At 41.2% G+C, this 15,704-nt stretch overlaps 1 protein-coding gene and 1 long non-coding RNA gene across 5 annotated transcripts in view; one reads left to right on the top strand and one right to left on the bottom strand.

The window, feature by feature from the left end:
• Positions 1 to 15,704, bottom strand: part of LOC148318234 (uncharacterized) — a 75,796-nt gene that overhangs the window by 13,159 nt on the left and 46,933 nt on the right. Inside the window, exons 3-6 of one of the 4 annotated variants that reach the window (XR_015839899.1) lie at positions 6,571 to 6,689; positions 613 to 734; positions 432 to 515; positions 130 to 315 (exon numbers count right to left, since the gene is read on the bottom strand). This is a non-coding gene — a long non-coding RNA (uncharacterized LOC148318234). Of the gene's footprint in view, positions 1 to 129; positions 316 to 431; positions 735 to 6,570; positions 6,690 to 15,704 lie in introns of those variants that run through there. The other 3 variants (XR_015839898.1, XR_015839900.1, XR_015839901.1) reach the window with 3 other exon arrangements.
• On the top strand, positions 352 to 13,983 carry LOC148318235 (cysteine-rich secretory protein LCCL domain-containing 1-like). The gene is made up of 14 exons (XM_088282803.1): positions 352 to 639; positions 6,580 to 6,698; positions 7,813 to 7,945; positions 8,045 to 8,160; positions 8,478 to 8,578; positions 8,670 to 8,858; positions 10,165 to 10,225; positions 10,370 to 10,436; positions 10,534 to 10,664; positions 11,718 to 11,761; positions 11,839 to 11,911; positions 11,980 to 12,055; positions 12,132 to 12,265; positions 13,091 to 13,983. The coding sequence occupies exons 1-14, from the start codon at positions 352 to 354 to the stop codon at positions 13,140 to 13,142; spliced, it is 1,584 nt and encodes a 527-aa protein (XP_088138929.1). The 3' UTR covers positions 13,143 to 13,983.

Below are 15,704 nucleotides of genomic sequence, written 5' to 3'. Positions count from 1 at the left end.
TTTTGCAACAGGTGCCTTTCAAATTTAATGCTAAAAAAAAAAATAAAAATAACATATATATTCCTCCTGTTCTACTGAGATGTGAATGAATTTTAACAACAAAATTGTGATAGATGTAGAGTGACAAGACTGCATTAACTGATTTTAATTGTGAAGCAACTGTTGTGCTGCAAGTTAAAATGGAGCAGCCTTAACCTTTCAGAGCATGTCATATGCTCTAATGTAAACTTTTATTTATTTATTTTTATGCCAGGTCACATAATCCAAGGCTGAGGTGTGCATCCCCATCCTCGCACCACATCCATCCCATCAGCACTAAAAAAAAAAAAAAAAGAAAAAAAAAAAAAAAAAATGAGACTCGCATCACCAAACCGGCCGAAGGCGTTGTCCCTGCTGCCGCCGCTGCTACTACTACTGCCGCTATGGCTCACCCAGAGGGTCGTTTCCATGGCGATGACCCCCAACTCCACTGGCTGGCAGCAGATTTTGGACAAGTACCTGGACGAGGATGGCGACTGGTGGGAGGCCAAGCAGAGGGGGAGGAGGGCCATCAGTGACAGTGACGCCCAGCTCATACTGGACCTGCACAACAAGCTCCGAGGTCAGGTGTACCCGCAAGCGTCCAACATGGAGTACATGGTGAGTGGGATGTCGTAGTCATTCTCCTGCATTTTCATGTCTAATTCCTCAAAAAGGTACCAGCAGGTACTATGACATCAGATGGGTTTCCAAGCCTGCCAAGCAGACGACCCAATGTCATTGCAACAACATTATAACATTTAAGAATACAGTCAGAACGCTTTGCCGCCGCCATTTTGTCAGTAATTCTAAATATTTTCGGGGTGGGATCAATTATTTTCTGCAGGGCTTGGTCCTTACACAACACTACTACATGATGCACTTATTCTCCAGTCACCACTTCTCAGTCACACCTCTCCATTATTGTAACAACGTAACATTTGAGAATTCACACGTAACAAAGTTTAACACACATTACCAGACTGCTGTGCTTTTCAATTATTTTCTGTTACGCCCCCCCCTAGCGAGAAGAAAACAATTTGCGCCACCCCCCTCACCCACCACCCATTCTCTGCCGCAACTATAAACAGTATCATTGTCGTTGCAAACTAAACCTATTCCGTAGAGTTAATATTCGTTGCGCATAATGGGCAAGGAGAGCGCCACTGACAACTAGTGGTGTGGATTTGCAATTACACTTTATTGTAGCACGATAAAAATCATGTTCCCCAGATTCACACGGGTCTCCTTCAGCATCGCACTGTGCCCCCCACCCAGGGGGGCCCCGCCCCATTATTTGAGAAGCACTGCCATACTGTGTCATACGATAATGCTCCGCAATTTCCTCGCTGCCTCTTATACAATACAAGAACCTTCGTTTTCCGCCATAGTTGTTAGTTAGTGTGTCTCATTGCGACTGATGAGTTTAATATAGTGTCGCAGCTTCCCGCTTCACTATTCTGAAGTGGAACACCAAAACTCCCCATTGAACCGATTCGGTACTTAGCAGTGGAAAAACGGCATAATTGACCCCAGGCTGAACTTGAGAAGTGTACTAGAAGGGGCCGTACAGCTCAGTGACCGCCACCAGAGCAGCTGGCACTATTCCCACTAAACACCTTTTTAATCCCTACACGTGACCATGGTTGGGTTTTTTTTTTCAATAGAAAAAAAAAGTCCGCCATGTTGCCAATAAATGCATAACTTTACTATCAGATATGTCTGACTGAAGCCTCTTGGTTCACGTGTGTGTGCGTGTGTGTTTACTCATGCACCAACTTGCAAGATCACTTTTCACCATGCAATTAGAATCAAGAGCACGGCACCCCGGCTTGTTTTACCAGCTGCCTCACCTCCCCTGAACACGCACGCACACACACACACCTCCACCAAAGTCAAGTGCTCCACGCTCGACCATCTGGAACGCTCGCAAACACGCTACATGTGTAGCTGCCGCCTGACCGCCATTGTGAATGGCCACCAACGAGACCGGGAACCGTTAAAAATCAATACAGCGTCCAGAAAGTAATGACTTTTTTATATCGCACTTAAAGAGCTCTGGAACAAAAGGCGGTATTATTCCACGGTGCAGGAAAATAAACAGTTCCTGCTGGGGGCAATTGCTGGACTATGTAATTGTATAATTGAGAGTTTGGATTTGAGGACCGAGTGTGTGTGTGCGTGAATGAATTGGGGCTTGGCAGAGCTCTAGTTGAAGCACACTCGTGGAGAGAAATGCTGAGCCAGCAGCCAGCAGTGCATGGCTCCTTTCTACTGTCTCCTGTTACAGTTGGCTGTTTTTTTTTTCTCTCTTTTCTTTGCTATTTTTTTTTTCCATCTCAACATTCAGGGGCACCCAGGGGTGAATTATGGGGAGGCGAGCACAAAGAGGACGTGAGGTTAGAGCGAGAGTTGGCAAAGAATAGGTAAACAGAAAGAGGTCTAAAGATGATATACACAGATTTGAGAAATTGAAAGGAGAGAGGGTTTCAAAGATTTGAAAGGCAGATGAGAAAGGCTGAATTAATCAAGTGAGGTGAGGAAAAAGTTACAAAACAAAAATAATAATAGATTCTGGGAAGAAACATAAAATCAAACTAATTGTTGCAGTGTTTTGTCGGTAAATCTCAGGAATGAAATAGAATTTTACGCATATTTTTATATCCATCTGGGATACATTGGAGTCCCAATTTTATGTTGTGTTTATACTAGTACTTCTTTGAGGACAGGTAAAAAATGGGATCTACTTCAATCCTGCATTTTTGTGGAATGGTGGATAAAATCAATTTATAAAAATTAGCCGCTAGGTAACCGGTGGACTAAAGTACATTGAAAGACTAAGTGGCACAATTTCAATGTTAAAATAATATATAAAAATATTATATAATATGGTGTCTAATAATATATAGTGAGGTATTTTCCATGAGCAAATGTAGGTACTCAGACGCTTTATTTTTGGTACTTGGTCACCACGTTCCAAGTTGTGGTGTTACTTCTGGACAGTCATTGGTGCATTTGAGGACACACTGCTAGATATTAATGAATAAAACTCACGCTAATGTTAGCCAACACTGTTGCTAGGTCACTTTACGATGGTCATATTTAACATTAGGAGGTTCCAAACGCCACGAGGCAAAAGAAGAATTTATTTACATTTATTCCTTTTTTAATATATATTTATGGCCTATAAGTGTTTTCCATACAAATACTTACAATAATATTAACTTTAGTATGCCGCTAGTATAAGTTAGCGTTGGACTACGAAACGGAACTTTGCAAATAGAGGGCATCGTAATTGAATGGGAAGAACAAAGCTCTCATTTAAGAATGCTGTAGATTTCTTTCTGGCTTTGAGATTCTGTTAACGCACTGCACTGATTATATTGTCACATTAGTTCCGAAGGAAGTAGTCCATATTTTGCGGTTTATAAGGCACGTTTAAATCCTTCAATTTTCTCAAAAATCAACGACGTTCCTTTTAATCAGGTGCACCTTATGATCGAATGTCGAATTGACGTTGAATAAAGTTTGACTCATTTTCTGTATTGGTTTGTTTCCCTTACTGTGCAGTAATGCGATTTATAACACATATAGTGCCATACTACCCGGAAACTTGAGCTTGGTGAGGGTTCACACTGTACTGGTGTAAATGTGCCTTTGTATTTACACACAAAAAAGTACGCCATGCATTAAAAATAAATTGAAAAATAGTTTCTGGCTATCCTGGCCGTTAGAGTCTGTGGGGTCTTTCATTTAGAAAAATTACTCAAACTCTTGCCAATATGTCTGTACCGTTCTCCCATGTTTGTCTCATTATTGATGCCTTGTAAATTAAGCCCTCAGGCTAAGCAGCAAAGTACTTAAAAAAAAAATGTCTCTGTAGATTTCCTTTAGAAAGGCCAAATACTGCCAACGTAAAGAATATGAATTTAAAGAAAAACACCAGACATTTAGGAACATAACATGTGATTCACGCATTCAAAACCTGTTCATTATCACGTGTCATATCATTAACAGTATTATGCATACGTTGTGGCGGGTCTGGAAAGAGACGACTGCATTATTTATCGAAATGCATTGAAAATCTATTCAATTCAAATGCACAGATCTGTCCATCGTGGTGGTCTATCTGAAAATGGCTCAGCTTGTTTCCTGACTTCCTTTTTTGGTTTGTGTCGTTGGAATGCTGTCACCACTCAGAAAAGCTCACAGCACCACTCTACTGGAAGATTTCATGTGCCTCTGCTCTGCCAGCACGCTCAAGCATGCAGATGCAAATCCAAACATCCCTCACACACATCCATCCAACCATCCGTCAGCTGTGTTGACGTCCGTTTTGGTATGAAAGCGGAACCCGACAGACCCTCTGTGGCGATCACCACCGAGACTGTAGGATAACATCAGGTCAAATCCCCCCATTTCCTCCTCCCCCTTTTCCCGCTCACCCTCCTTAGCCATCCCCGGCTCTCTTATCCCCGTGGCTTCGTTCCCATTCTGTCATTATATAACACAGAAGGAAAAAAAAAACTATTCACACACTGGAAAAATCCTAGGTAGGGGACAGGCCCCCTGACTCTTTGACAATGATCCGATAAAAACAGGAAAAATTATTTCGGATAAGTGAAGTAAAAATGACAGCAGTGACCCCATAAAAAAAGGTTATACGCTGTCATTCCAGAACAATTTAAAATGGAGGGCAGGAGCCTTTTCACTAACTACTGTTTCCAGCATTTACACCAAAACAATAATGACCTAGTAAAAAAAAATGTCACTTGATGAAAATTATAAAATTTATTAAAGACATCCACAATTTAATGCTGCTTTTCGAAAATTCTGACACAGATGGTTTCCTGTGTTAAAAGTCACGCTAACGACACTCAAATGGCAAGCAGCTCAAATGGAGCATTATTCTCTATCCAGAAGTCAGATAAATATCAGTATGGAACACTTCAATACATTTTCGCAAACGCTTACATTTTTCACACTATCCCTTCTAGAACGTTCCTAGGAAATCACAATGTCCCACCATTGGTGAGCTTTAATTAAAATAGGCCTGTGGGCTACTCATAGAAATGTAACGATTAATCAAAAATTGATTTAAAATCGATTTAAACCGCTTAAAATATGCATCGATGTAAAAAAAAAAAAAAAAAAAAAAAGAAATAATAGATATGGAAATTTTCATCACAAAAGGATTTGTAATGATAACAGTCAAATCTATTGTATTGAGTGAATCGTTATGTCCCGAGCTACTCATATGCTTCTCGGGGGGGCTACCTACATTAGTGACCCCCAAAAAGTTCTAAAATCTCCAAACCAACATGGCTACAAAAGTGTACCCATGTGGGAGTCCAGTGCTATTTCCGGTCGATGCTATACGTTAAACCTCGAACGCTCTCAAACAAACCAGGTATGACCAGGTATGCATCACGCGGGCGTAATTTAGTGTTGGCATATTTGAGCAATGCAAGTACTCAAGGTTTTAACTTCAAGTAGCGTTAAAAAGAAAAAAAAAGTTTTCCCCATTCTTGATGATTTTCCTCGATAGCTTCTTATTTGCAATTGAAATTTGGGGTGCGGGTGGTTTGGGTGCACTTTGTGGCTGCAAAGCCACTATTGAGTCAATACATCCTGTTTGGAGGTCCAGGATAGTTTTATGTTTTGGGGCTAATGTAGAGAACAGCCGTGTGGTTTTAATTGGGTGACAGACGATGGAAGTGAGGAGGAGGAGGAGGTGTTACAATTTGAGTAGTTTTGAGACTTACACTATTTCCGTACCAATCTTGGATGAGATTTCAGGAAAAAAAAGTCAACTTTAACTCATGATCGAAAGTGTGAAATGTGGGAACTTGTGACGCCTCTGCTTGGGTCACAATTTGAACTCTCATGCACACACACACAGACACCTTTATAAAAACGAAGTGACCCCCCCTCCAGAAATCAGTTAAGCGACTGAAAATGAGAGGGAAGGTGTGCCATTAAAATGCAGCAGACGGTGTCCTCCAGGGAAAATCTACGTTGTACATCTGCTGTTAGTGTAACATTTTTTATGGACGAATGTAGGTCAGCGTGACGGAAGGACAATTTTAGCATTCCCAGAAAAAAACCCAAATTAGAATACGAGTCGCTGCAGGCTTGAATTTTCAACATTCAGAGTCAAAATCTTCACCACAAACATATGGTGGGTATTACTTACATTTATTTTTCATGGCATATAACTGCATAGTAAGAGAAAAGACAAGTCAGCTGAGTAGTAATGAAGTCCGACATTATTAATTTCATGGTGGATGACAAACCTTTTTATAGGCTGTTTGAGCAAATCCCTGCATTATAATCCTATCCATCCATTTTCTGTACTGCTTGTCTGCATTAAGCTCGTAGGCAAACTGGTGCATATCACAGCAGACTAAGCGAGGGGTGGGATACACCTTGGACCGGTCGCAACCAATTGCAATACAGTTTGACAATCAAGAGGCCGAGAGTGCGTGCTTCAGCCTGTGTTCGTCACTCCCGGTTGAAGTTTAATGTAACATTGTATTCGATATCTCCTACCTTGTTCAGGAGTGGGACACGGAGTTGGAGCGCACGGCAGAGGAGTGGGCCGAGACCTGTCTGTGGGAGCACGGTCCAGCAAGTTTACTGCCACAGATTGGACAGAATCTTGGAGCTCACTGGGGGAGGTAAATATAAAACGTCATCAATATAAAATCAATACAGAAGACACAGTTTAATACAGATACAGTTCAAAGCTGAATGACTTAGTAAGGGAGTAAATCATCAAATTAATTCTGTTAGAATCAAAAGACTGTATTTGATGGTTTTTAATAAAAAAAAAAAAAACAGGGGGAGGCAGCCATAGGGAGGATGTTTCTGGCAATGTGTACTCTCTTTCCTCATGGGTGCCGAAGCAAAAGGAATGAAAAAAAACTGTCGTGACGAGGATGCTTGGTTTCTGCAGCAGTGTTGCCTGCACGCTCGCTGCCAGCTAACCACTCAACTCCCACGACAGCGAATTAACCGTTTTGAGCAGTAGGAACAGGCAGTGCACACAAGACACGAACTAGATGTTTTAGCCATAACAGCGATAACTCAAATATTAGGTGCTCAAACAATAACTTCAGTGTGGCCAACTGCTCCTACTACCGATAACCTGGTTGTCACTCTTGTAAACCACATGTATCACTTTAAATGTAAACAAAAATGCAAAGATAAGGAGGTGAAGATACAATGAGAACCAAGAGGGAAGACCTGATCTTACACATTTTTTTGAAATGCCAGACACTGCATTTATGGTGAAATTGTAGCCAGTCACAAGAAGGTGTCATGCCATATGATCAATGACAAAATTACTTTCAACTCTGCATTTTCTTGCACCAGCAGGGTCAAGACTGGACAATTGAAGCTGTCCTAAGTTTTTAAAAAATATTATGCAAGAAGGGCACTGAGCGCACTTGTAGAGAGTTAAATCCGACAGCATGCGCAATCTGTTAAAGTGAGTGACAGTTTAGTACTCGCCATTTGGGATCTTAGTAAGTCCGGCATTTGTATTCTGCTTATTTAATCTTCAAATGGTCTTCCAAAGTCAATGTTATAAATAGCAAAAATTACTTCAAATTGCTAGTCCATACCCGTGGTGAAAAGAAAAAAATCAGAGGTTATGTAAATGCATTTCGCTGCATTAAATATAAATGAGCTCGAAAAGAAAGGAGGACAGTGCCATATTCCAGAACCACCACTGAATCTAACAATTCATTTTGTGGTCGAATATTAAATGCCTCTTCTCGTTCCCTGCAGGTATCGCCCCCCCACCTTCCATGTTCAGGCCTGGTATGATGAAGTGAAAGACTACTCTTTTCCTTATCCCCAGGAGTGTAACCCCTACTGCCCATTCCAATGTTCCGGCCCAGTTTGCACGCATTACACCCAGGTGCAGCTGCTACATCTGGACCCAAAGCATATTTTCAGGATATTGAAGGCTTTATTCTTATTAAAGACACATTTTTTTTTAATGCTCCGTGTTTTGCAGCTGGTGTGGGCCACCAGCAGTCGGATTGGCTGCGCAGTCAACATGTGCTACAACATGAATGTGTGGGGACAGATTTGGGCCAAGGCCGTGTACCTGGTGTGCAACTATTCACCAAAGTAAGTCCACACGTTGTTAAAATGCCATTTTGGGGTCATAATTATTTTTTTACTTGCCATACACAGGCATTTGTATGATTTGTTTTTTTGTTTATGCACAGAGTGACAGTTGAATTTCACCTTGAGGGATTATAATCAGTACATAAAAATGATTACCTCTGATGCTGTCATCAATCAAACGGAGCTTTATTGACTTTGTCTAGAATGTCTTATCCACTCTAGCTCCACATTCGGATGTCATTAAGTGTAAGAGTTGTGGCATGTGAGAGTCAAATTGAGTTTCAAATATTTTTTTGGTTCTTCCGTGACCTAAACAGGGGCAACTGGTGGGGGCATGCACCTTACAAACATGGAGCCCCCTGTTCCGCATGTCCTCCCAGCTATGGAGGTGGCTGCAAGGACAACCTCTGTTATAAAGGTAAGTCTATCCCAAAATGAGTCAGTCCTCAGGAGAAAGTTGCAAAAATGTTCCCCTGTCTTGATGATGTTTTGTGATGTTTTATTCAAAGGCCACAATAACCGGCTTCCTCCAGAGGAAATCGAGGAGAACAACTTTATCGAGCCAGAAGCCCCCCGTACTACGCAGAAGATCCGACCCCGGGTTTCAAAGCCTGAGACTCCCGGTCTTCCTGCTCCCGCCACCAAGCCCCCCCCAGTTGACCTGCCAAAGAATGAAGTGGTCAACACACAGCAGATGTGTAAGCTGCCATTTGACTGTTTATTCTGGGTCTTGTTTCATTTAAAAAAAAATAATAAGTCTTGGGAGGTGCTCATAAGTGGTGGTCAAGTATTGTTACAAAATTCGGTCAAAAGCAAATATTTATAAATGGTTGCTTGATTAGTGCTGAGCGAGCAATAATGACTCCGAAGCACAAACTGGGCATTGAGCGGAAGTGTTATTCTTGTAATTAATCCTAAATGGCCGTAATGTCCTGGAGCCTTTATCTGTCATCTTCCTGACTCGTCCTGACAGTCGTAACATTATGAGCAGGGAGGTGAGTAACTATTTTAACTTGATTCTTCTGAGTGTATGTTTGCTTTTGACGAGCCCAAAAGGGGGTGAGAGAGAATTGCTGAGGTTTTGAAATGGCTTCCTTTCAACAGCCCAAAGGAGGCCTGTAACTGGAAGCCGACTCACATTCTAAAGCCAGCACTGATGACCACCCTCCTTTTTATTTTTATTATTGCTGCTTCTTTTTTTGTTGTTGTTTTGTTTTTACTTTACAATGGCCTCGTAAAGATGTTTTCATTTGGCTTATTAAACGATTCGCATCAAAACAATCCTGACTGAAAATACTAAAGACCAAGTCAAGCCAATCGTTGGCGTAAAAACACGACGCGCATGTAACTGCTTGTCCTTCGGGATGTAATCTTCAACAGTTGTTTAAATTTGCTTGGCCATGTGGTTTTAGAGTTTTACACATTGGACAATACGTAGTGAAACAGCATTGCAAAGATTTTTGTCGTTAGCGGTTTGGCAAATGTTCGCTTAACTGGTGACACGTTACAAGCAAAAAGGCAACAACAGATCTGAGTTTCCCACTAATTTTTGTTGTTTGTGGCATAAAACCGTCAGGTCTTTTCCACAGACTACCATTTTTAGTTCATATTAAAAAAAAAATAAAAAAAAAAATTGGCTGGTGCAGGGTTATAAAAAGGTAAATTCAGTTCGTTTGGTTTGTGTCAAGAGCAGGCCTGTTAGTTTTTATTAGTTATTTTTTTAATGCTCAATTTTATTTTAGTTCTTATTTCTTATTAGTTTTAGTATTAAATTTAGTATTATTTGTATGTATGTATAGATAGATGGATGGAAGAAACTTAAAATATTTGCATCATGCCATGCTTCACAATGCTTGTCATCATGGCACAGGAAAAGTCCCCTTGTGGACTGAAGCAAAAAGACTTTTTAAAGCAAACCATCCGCATTAAGGCATCTGAATGTTGCATGTCCGTTATTGCATGGGCACTCAAATTTTTATTTTTTTTTTTGCAACCGTCTTGTAGCCCAGCTTGTGACCTGTGACACCAAACTTCGAGACCAGTGTAAAGGAACAACGTGTAATAGGTAAGGATAAAACAGTAATGGCACCAAGTAAAATCACAGACCTCCACCAAGGCCAACAAACTATTTGGACTAAGACAAACAATTAATAAGTCTTGATTATTTTTTGTGGTTTTTTTTTCCATCTTCAATTCTGTTAACCCACAGATATGAATGCCCCGCAGGATGCTTAGATGCTACGGGGAAAGTAGTTGGGACAGTTTACTACGAAATGGTGAGAACACACAGCGGAAGTGAACGTTTCCTTGTACGGTATCTCAAAACTGCCAACTTGCACGTCACGCCTCGTTTCCGTCATCCTATTTCTGCAGCAATCCAGCGTGTGCCGGGCCGGCCTACACGCTGGCGTCATTGATAATGATGGAGGATGGATGGATGTAACGAGAGAGGGAAGAAAGGACTTTTTCATCAAGTCGAACAAGAATGGAGTCCAGTCACTGGGGTGAGACCGTCGCTTCAGCTCAATGTGGTGAAAAAGAGAAAACGAGAATAGCATCAACATCCCTAGTGACGCGTTTCCATTGGCAAAAGTAGGTAGTACCAAATACAAGATGGGCTATTTGCCGTCGTGACTCAGTCAAATGCGAATGTTCGTCTACCTCATTCTGCCGTACTATACTGGCAGTCTCCACTGTGGTGCATCCTTCTGTTTTCTTACTGCAATTCATTTTCAAAAGAAAAATTGCCTCCAGACGGTGGCTGACAGCCACATGAGAAGAAAAATATGGGAGACCTTCGCTCTCGTCCATGACTTTTGTTTGTTAGTCATTCTCGTGTCAACTGACACGTTCCATGTTTCCGTGGTTTTCATAATTACTTGCAACACTCTTTCGAAGTGGAACACACACCCCTAACAGAAGTGCGTTGAGCCCAGTAGAAATGAATCATTTAGTCAGGAGCTACTTTGAACTATGTTGGCTACTTCGATGTAGCCCAGGGGTGGGCAAACATTTTGATTGGCGGGCCACAATGGGTTCTAAAATTTGACAGAGGGGCCGGACCAGGAGCAGATAGATGGACTTTTGGTGACCTCACCTCATCGGAGAAAAAAAAAATACATTAAATTTTAAATGAAAGTGAAGCAAAGCATTACAACAATATATACGTCTTTGAAAAACCACAGTATTTAGAAAATAAAACATTTACAAGGTTTATTAATTTAATTGTTTTCAAGTTGGGCGGGCCGGATTAAAACGTTTAACGGACCACATGTGGCCCCCGGGCCGTAGTTTTCCCCACACCTGGTGTAGCCTTTCATTAGAGTGCCAGAGATTGAAATCCCAAAATGTGTTCAGTGATACAAAGTGTGTTGTGGCAAAATGTTTTGTATGCATAAACCACATGCTGCTTCACAACCTCTTAATACAAATACAGCATCATCAGGTTGATCTCACTAGAAGCAGTCTGAAGGCTTCTCGCTTTTGTACTTAATGTTCACGCGACGTATATTGGCGTCAAGTGCAAAATGTAATGTCATGTTTGTCTCTCCGGTCAGGAAATACCAGAGTGCTAATTCATTCACAGTATCCAGAGTAGCAGGTACGTGACTAGCTTAAATGTCACTAGTCACACTTAGGTTTATCTTTTTACTCAATTTTTGCTGTAATGTGTTCCAGTTCAAGCGATCACCTGTGAAACCACCGTTGCACAACTGTGTCCTTACCAAAGACCCTCAAAACATTGCCCAAGGTATGACCCGGCATACCAGCCCTTCTTGTGAATAATAAACATCTCACACATTTATGCTCCCTTGATAGATTATACTGCCCGAGGAACTGTTTAGAAGAGAACTCGCACATATCCAGAGTAATCGGCACCAGGATATACTCTGATGTAAGTATTTTGCTCATGGAAGGACGCCCGCTAGAGTTTAATCGAACCAAATCATGCGTGTTGCATGTTCCCGTAGAGATCTAGTATTTGCCGCGCGGCGGTCCATGCCGGCGTCATCAGGAACAACGCTGGCGGTTACATCGACGTGATGCCGGTGGACAAGCGGAAACGCTACATTGCCTCCAGCCAAAATGGCGTCCTATCAGAAAGGTATTTAATGTCGGTCTTGGCAAAATTTGATGATCTTTAACTCATGCCAGGTGGTGTTTTAGGATATACGATGATATCTTGATACCGAAAAAGATGGTAGAGCAATCAAAGTAGTGCCTTGAAATTCATTAAAAAGGGTTTGCTTGGAGAGTAAAAGGAGTCATTTGCATATTGGAGCCGAATCGAATGGCTCTCAGGTAAAGTGAGCACTTTCTTTCTCCACTTCGCTCCTTCGTGAATTTAATCTTTTCAAGATACAGGCAGCTCATAACGTCTCATGTTGTTCCTATGGGAGAGTGATAAGCACGTCCGCTGCTTAGAATAATTCATTTCTTGGCAATTACAGTCGAGGAAAAAAAAAAGAAAAAAAAAAAAGACTCGAGCGAATGTTCTGAGAAGCACTTAAAATTTATCAAAGGTGGAAAATTCCAAAATTCAGACATCTACTCATGCAGTCTACCAGTATCATGAATTTATTGATATTCTTCACATGGAGGGGGGCGGACATGCCCCCCCTGCCTGGTCTTACCTCACGTCCCTGACTCTAAGGCTGGAATTGGACTGAAGGGTTGAAGTGACAGAATTCCGGCGATGCGTCATGGCAGCATAAATGGAACAACAGATATGGAATCGATTATCCTTCAGTTGGGATCACAGTTTCAAAATGTGGATACAAATGTTTTTTTTTATTATTATTTTTTTTGCTTCCTATCTGTCATTGGTGTCGTTTTGTAGAGACGTGGGTGCCAAACACCTTAAGCGTGTGTCCCTGTCATTGACCTTCAACCATACTGACTCATCTCTTTTTTCTCATTTTGCATCCAGTCTTCAGAATCCTCCCGGCGGGAAGGCGTTTCGGGTGTTCGCCGTGATTTGAGTGACTCCCCTTGCGCACATCAAAAAGGGCGACGTGCCCAAACAGAGAGCGCACTCTGGCTTGTGAATAGGCACTAATCAAAGCCTGCTGGCAAAAGTCGACGGCTGAAACGTTCCTTCCCTTTGCTACAGTGGCGGGGGGTTAGAGGTTGTCTCCATGACAGCGTAAACAAACACTTGACACATACATGGGGAGAAGTTGTGTGCACACAGCCACCGCAGAATTTGGTCAGCTTTTGTGGGAAATTATCAGCGACTGTAAATATATGAAAATATGAATGGTTTGCTCAATTTATTTTGTACTTACATATTTCGGTGCTTTTCTAACTATCTCAAGAATGATTTTATTTTTATGAAACAATTTGAAAAAAATATTGAATATATACAGTCATCAAATAAAAGATATGTGATATATCATTACAGCAGCACTTATATAATTTTGCTTGTCTGGCACATTTTTAATGGTGCTCTCGAAAAGGTCACATGTCGTACTTTGTTTTAAATGTATGGGGGGGGGGAAGAACACCTATATTTTTATATGAATATGATATTGATGTTTCAGTATGGGGTATAAAGAATGCTGCTTTGCGTTGTTATATTTGAACTTTTCCGGCACTTTTCCTGCTGGCAGGAAGCATAGTCAACCTTCAGAGTGTTTTATTCAAAACTTTGACATTATTTTTGATCCCCGACCATTCGAAAAGTTATTTTGCTGTAATTACTGTAACACTGATTATGTAACAGTTTTGTATTGTTTATTACTCATCGTGATACTGTACATATCTTCCTCACGGTTCATTTTTACTTGTTTGTCATACGCAGTATATTTCCTACCTCAGGCTATTGGCAATAAAATATTACAACTCTATAATTAGTATTTGTGGTTGATGATGACTTTTGAGGATGTTTGAATACGCCGGCCGTCACGAGACAAAACATGGATTGGGGTGGTTTGACCGAAGCGGAAATAGATCTGCCGTTTGGGAAAATCCCCAAATTTTTTTGAAATTCTCAACGGCTACCAGGCCTCTGACAGGAGCTGAGATTTGAAGCATGAACCTCTTGATTGTGAGGCCAACATGCCAATTATAAGTCCTTGCAATTTTGGAAAACAAACAAACATACAAAAAAAAAAATAATCCAGTCTTACAATTATAATTTGAAAAACCTACTAGTGTATTGACCATTAGAAAACTCAAAAAGTGATTTTGGTCATTCTTGAAGCAGTTCATTTGATTGGCAAATAGCCACAACCACCAGGCCGTGGATCTGCGCCTGGTAGTCTAAAGGAAAAATATTTTCTTGATTATCAGAGTCTAAGTCCGCCTGTGTCTCTGTCAAACCTCAACTCTGTTGATTCGAAAAACATGAACACGAGCTCGTAGAAGAAAATCCTAAAACTGCAAAGAAATGAAATGAAATTAAATGTTCGGTTTGTGTGATCGTATCACCTGTCCTACATAAAAGTCTGTGATTTTCACGCTGCATGCACATGTAGTCACACTTCACTACAGCCAACCCCACCCACCCCGGTTCCCTTCCCCCTCTTGAAGGTACACTCAGCGTGCAGCTGTTATGTACCGCGTGCATCATACCGATATAAGAGTCAACATCAACCAGGCTTAATGTAAACATGGCTTCATGAATTAATGTTGAAAAGTCGCCAAACATGAAATGCAACCGATTTTCCGTTTTATTTTGGAATGTATATGTAAGCATGTCGTGACTGGCTTGCAAATGAAGCACAAACTGCAATCCGCGTTCACAAGCTGTTATCTTTGCTCCTTTGACGTGTCATGGGTCATGATTTGTTTCAAAGGTGAAAATGTGCTCCAAGAGCTCATTACCCATATGCTCTTTCACATTAGCTCCGACTCAATGGATAAGTGAGATGCAATATCCTCTGGGAGTCACTGAAGTAGTCAGATCGGTGAGTTTTTATGACAACGGACTGCTTCCTTCACACGTGAAGTTGACCCTATACTTCAGCACCTTTTCTCCCAGCATCCGTATGGATTATTCATCAAACCTTGGGGAACTAAAGTTTAGAAACCCCAGCTTCCCTCTCAAGGTATGCAAGTCCTGTTGTCAATCCTCATTTGCTTCTCAGCAGCAATGGAGTGAAATGACTGATCCAAGCCTATAGCCTGCACCATATATATCATATATATATATATATATATATATATCATATCTGACAATGTTATGATGTCCACGGACCCGCCATTGCTCGTGACTCCATCTTACTCCCTGACAACAACTAAATTATACATGCTTTTTTGTGTGAATACGGGGATTTTCCACAAATCTGCACATCCAAATGCAGCACCAAGTCATGCCAACATAAGCACATATAATAATCATAAAACCAAAAAACAATGGTGTGCGTGTCTGAGGTGAGCGTACATTCATTTGCTGTAATAAAGCACTTGGATGAGCTATTAGATCCAGGAGTGAAAAGGCTGTGGAAAGGATTGATCAGCTGCCTGTGTATACATTCTCAAGATGTCAGAGCAGTGTCAATATTCCCACGAAAGTGTGGCATAAGATGAAGCCAAAGGCG

This window comes from Idiotropiscis lumnitzeri, chromosome 19, assembly GCF_059441095.1.
Source record: "Idiotropiscis lumnitzeri isolate Australia: NSW breed Sydney's pygmy pipehorse chromosome 19, RoL_Ilum_1.0, whole genome shotgun sequence".
Lineage (NCBI taxonomy): Eukaryota > Metazoa > Chordata > Actinopteri > Syngnathiformes > Syngnathidae > Idiotropiscis > Idiotropiscis lumnitzeri.
This window is presented reverse-complemented; position numbering and strand designations above follow the sequence as displayed.

Bases quoted from the DNA above. Each gene is read 5' to 3' on its own strand.
- LOC148318235 (XM_088282803.1), top strand. From the start codon at position 352: ATGAGACTCGCATCACCAAACCGGCCGAAGGCGTTGTCCCTGCTGCCG. The intron at 10,437-10,533 runs GTGAGAACACAC...CTATTTCTGCAG, and splicing joins GGACAGTTTACTACGAAATG to CAATCCAGCGTGTGCCGGGC. The intron at 12,266-13,090 runs GTATTTAATGTC...TTTTGCATCCAG, and splicing joins AATGGCGTCCTATCAGAAAG to TCTTCAGAATCCTCCCGGCG.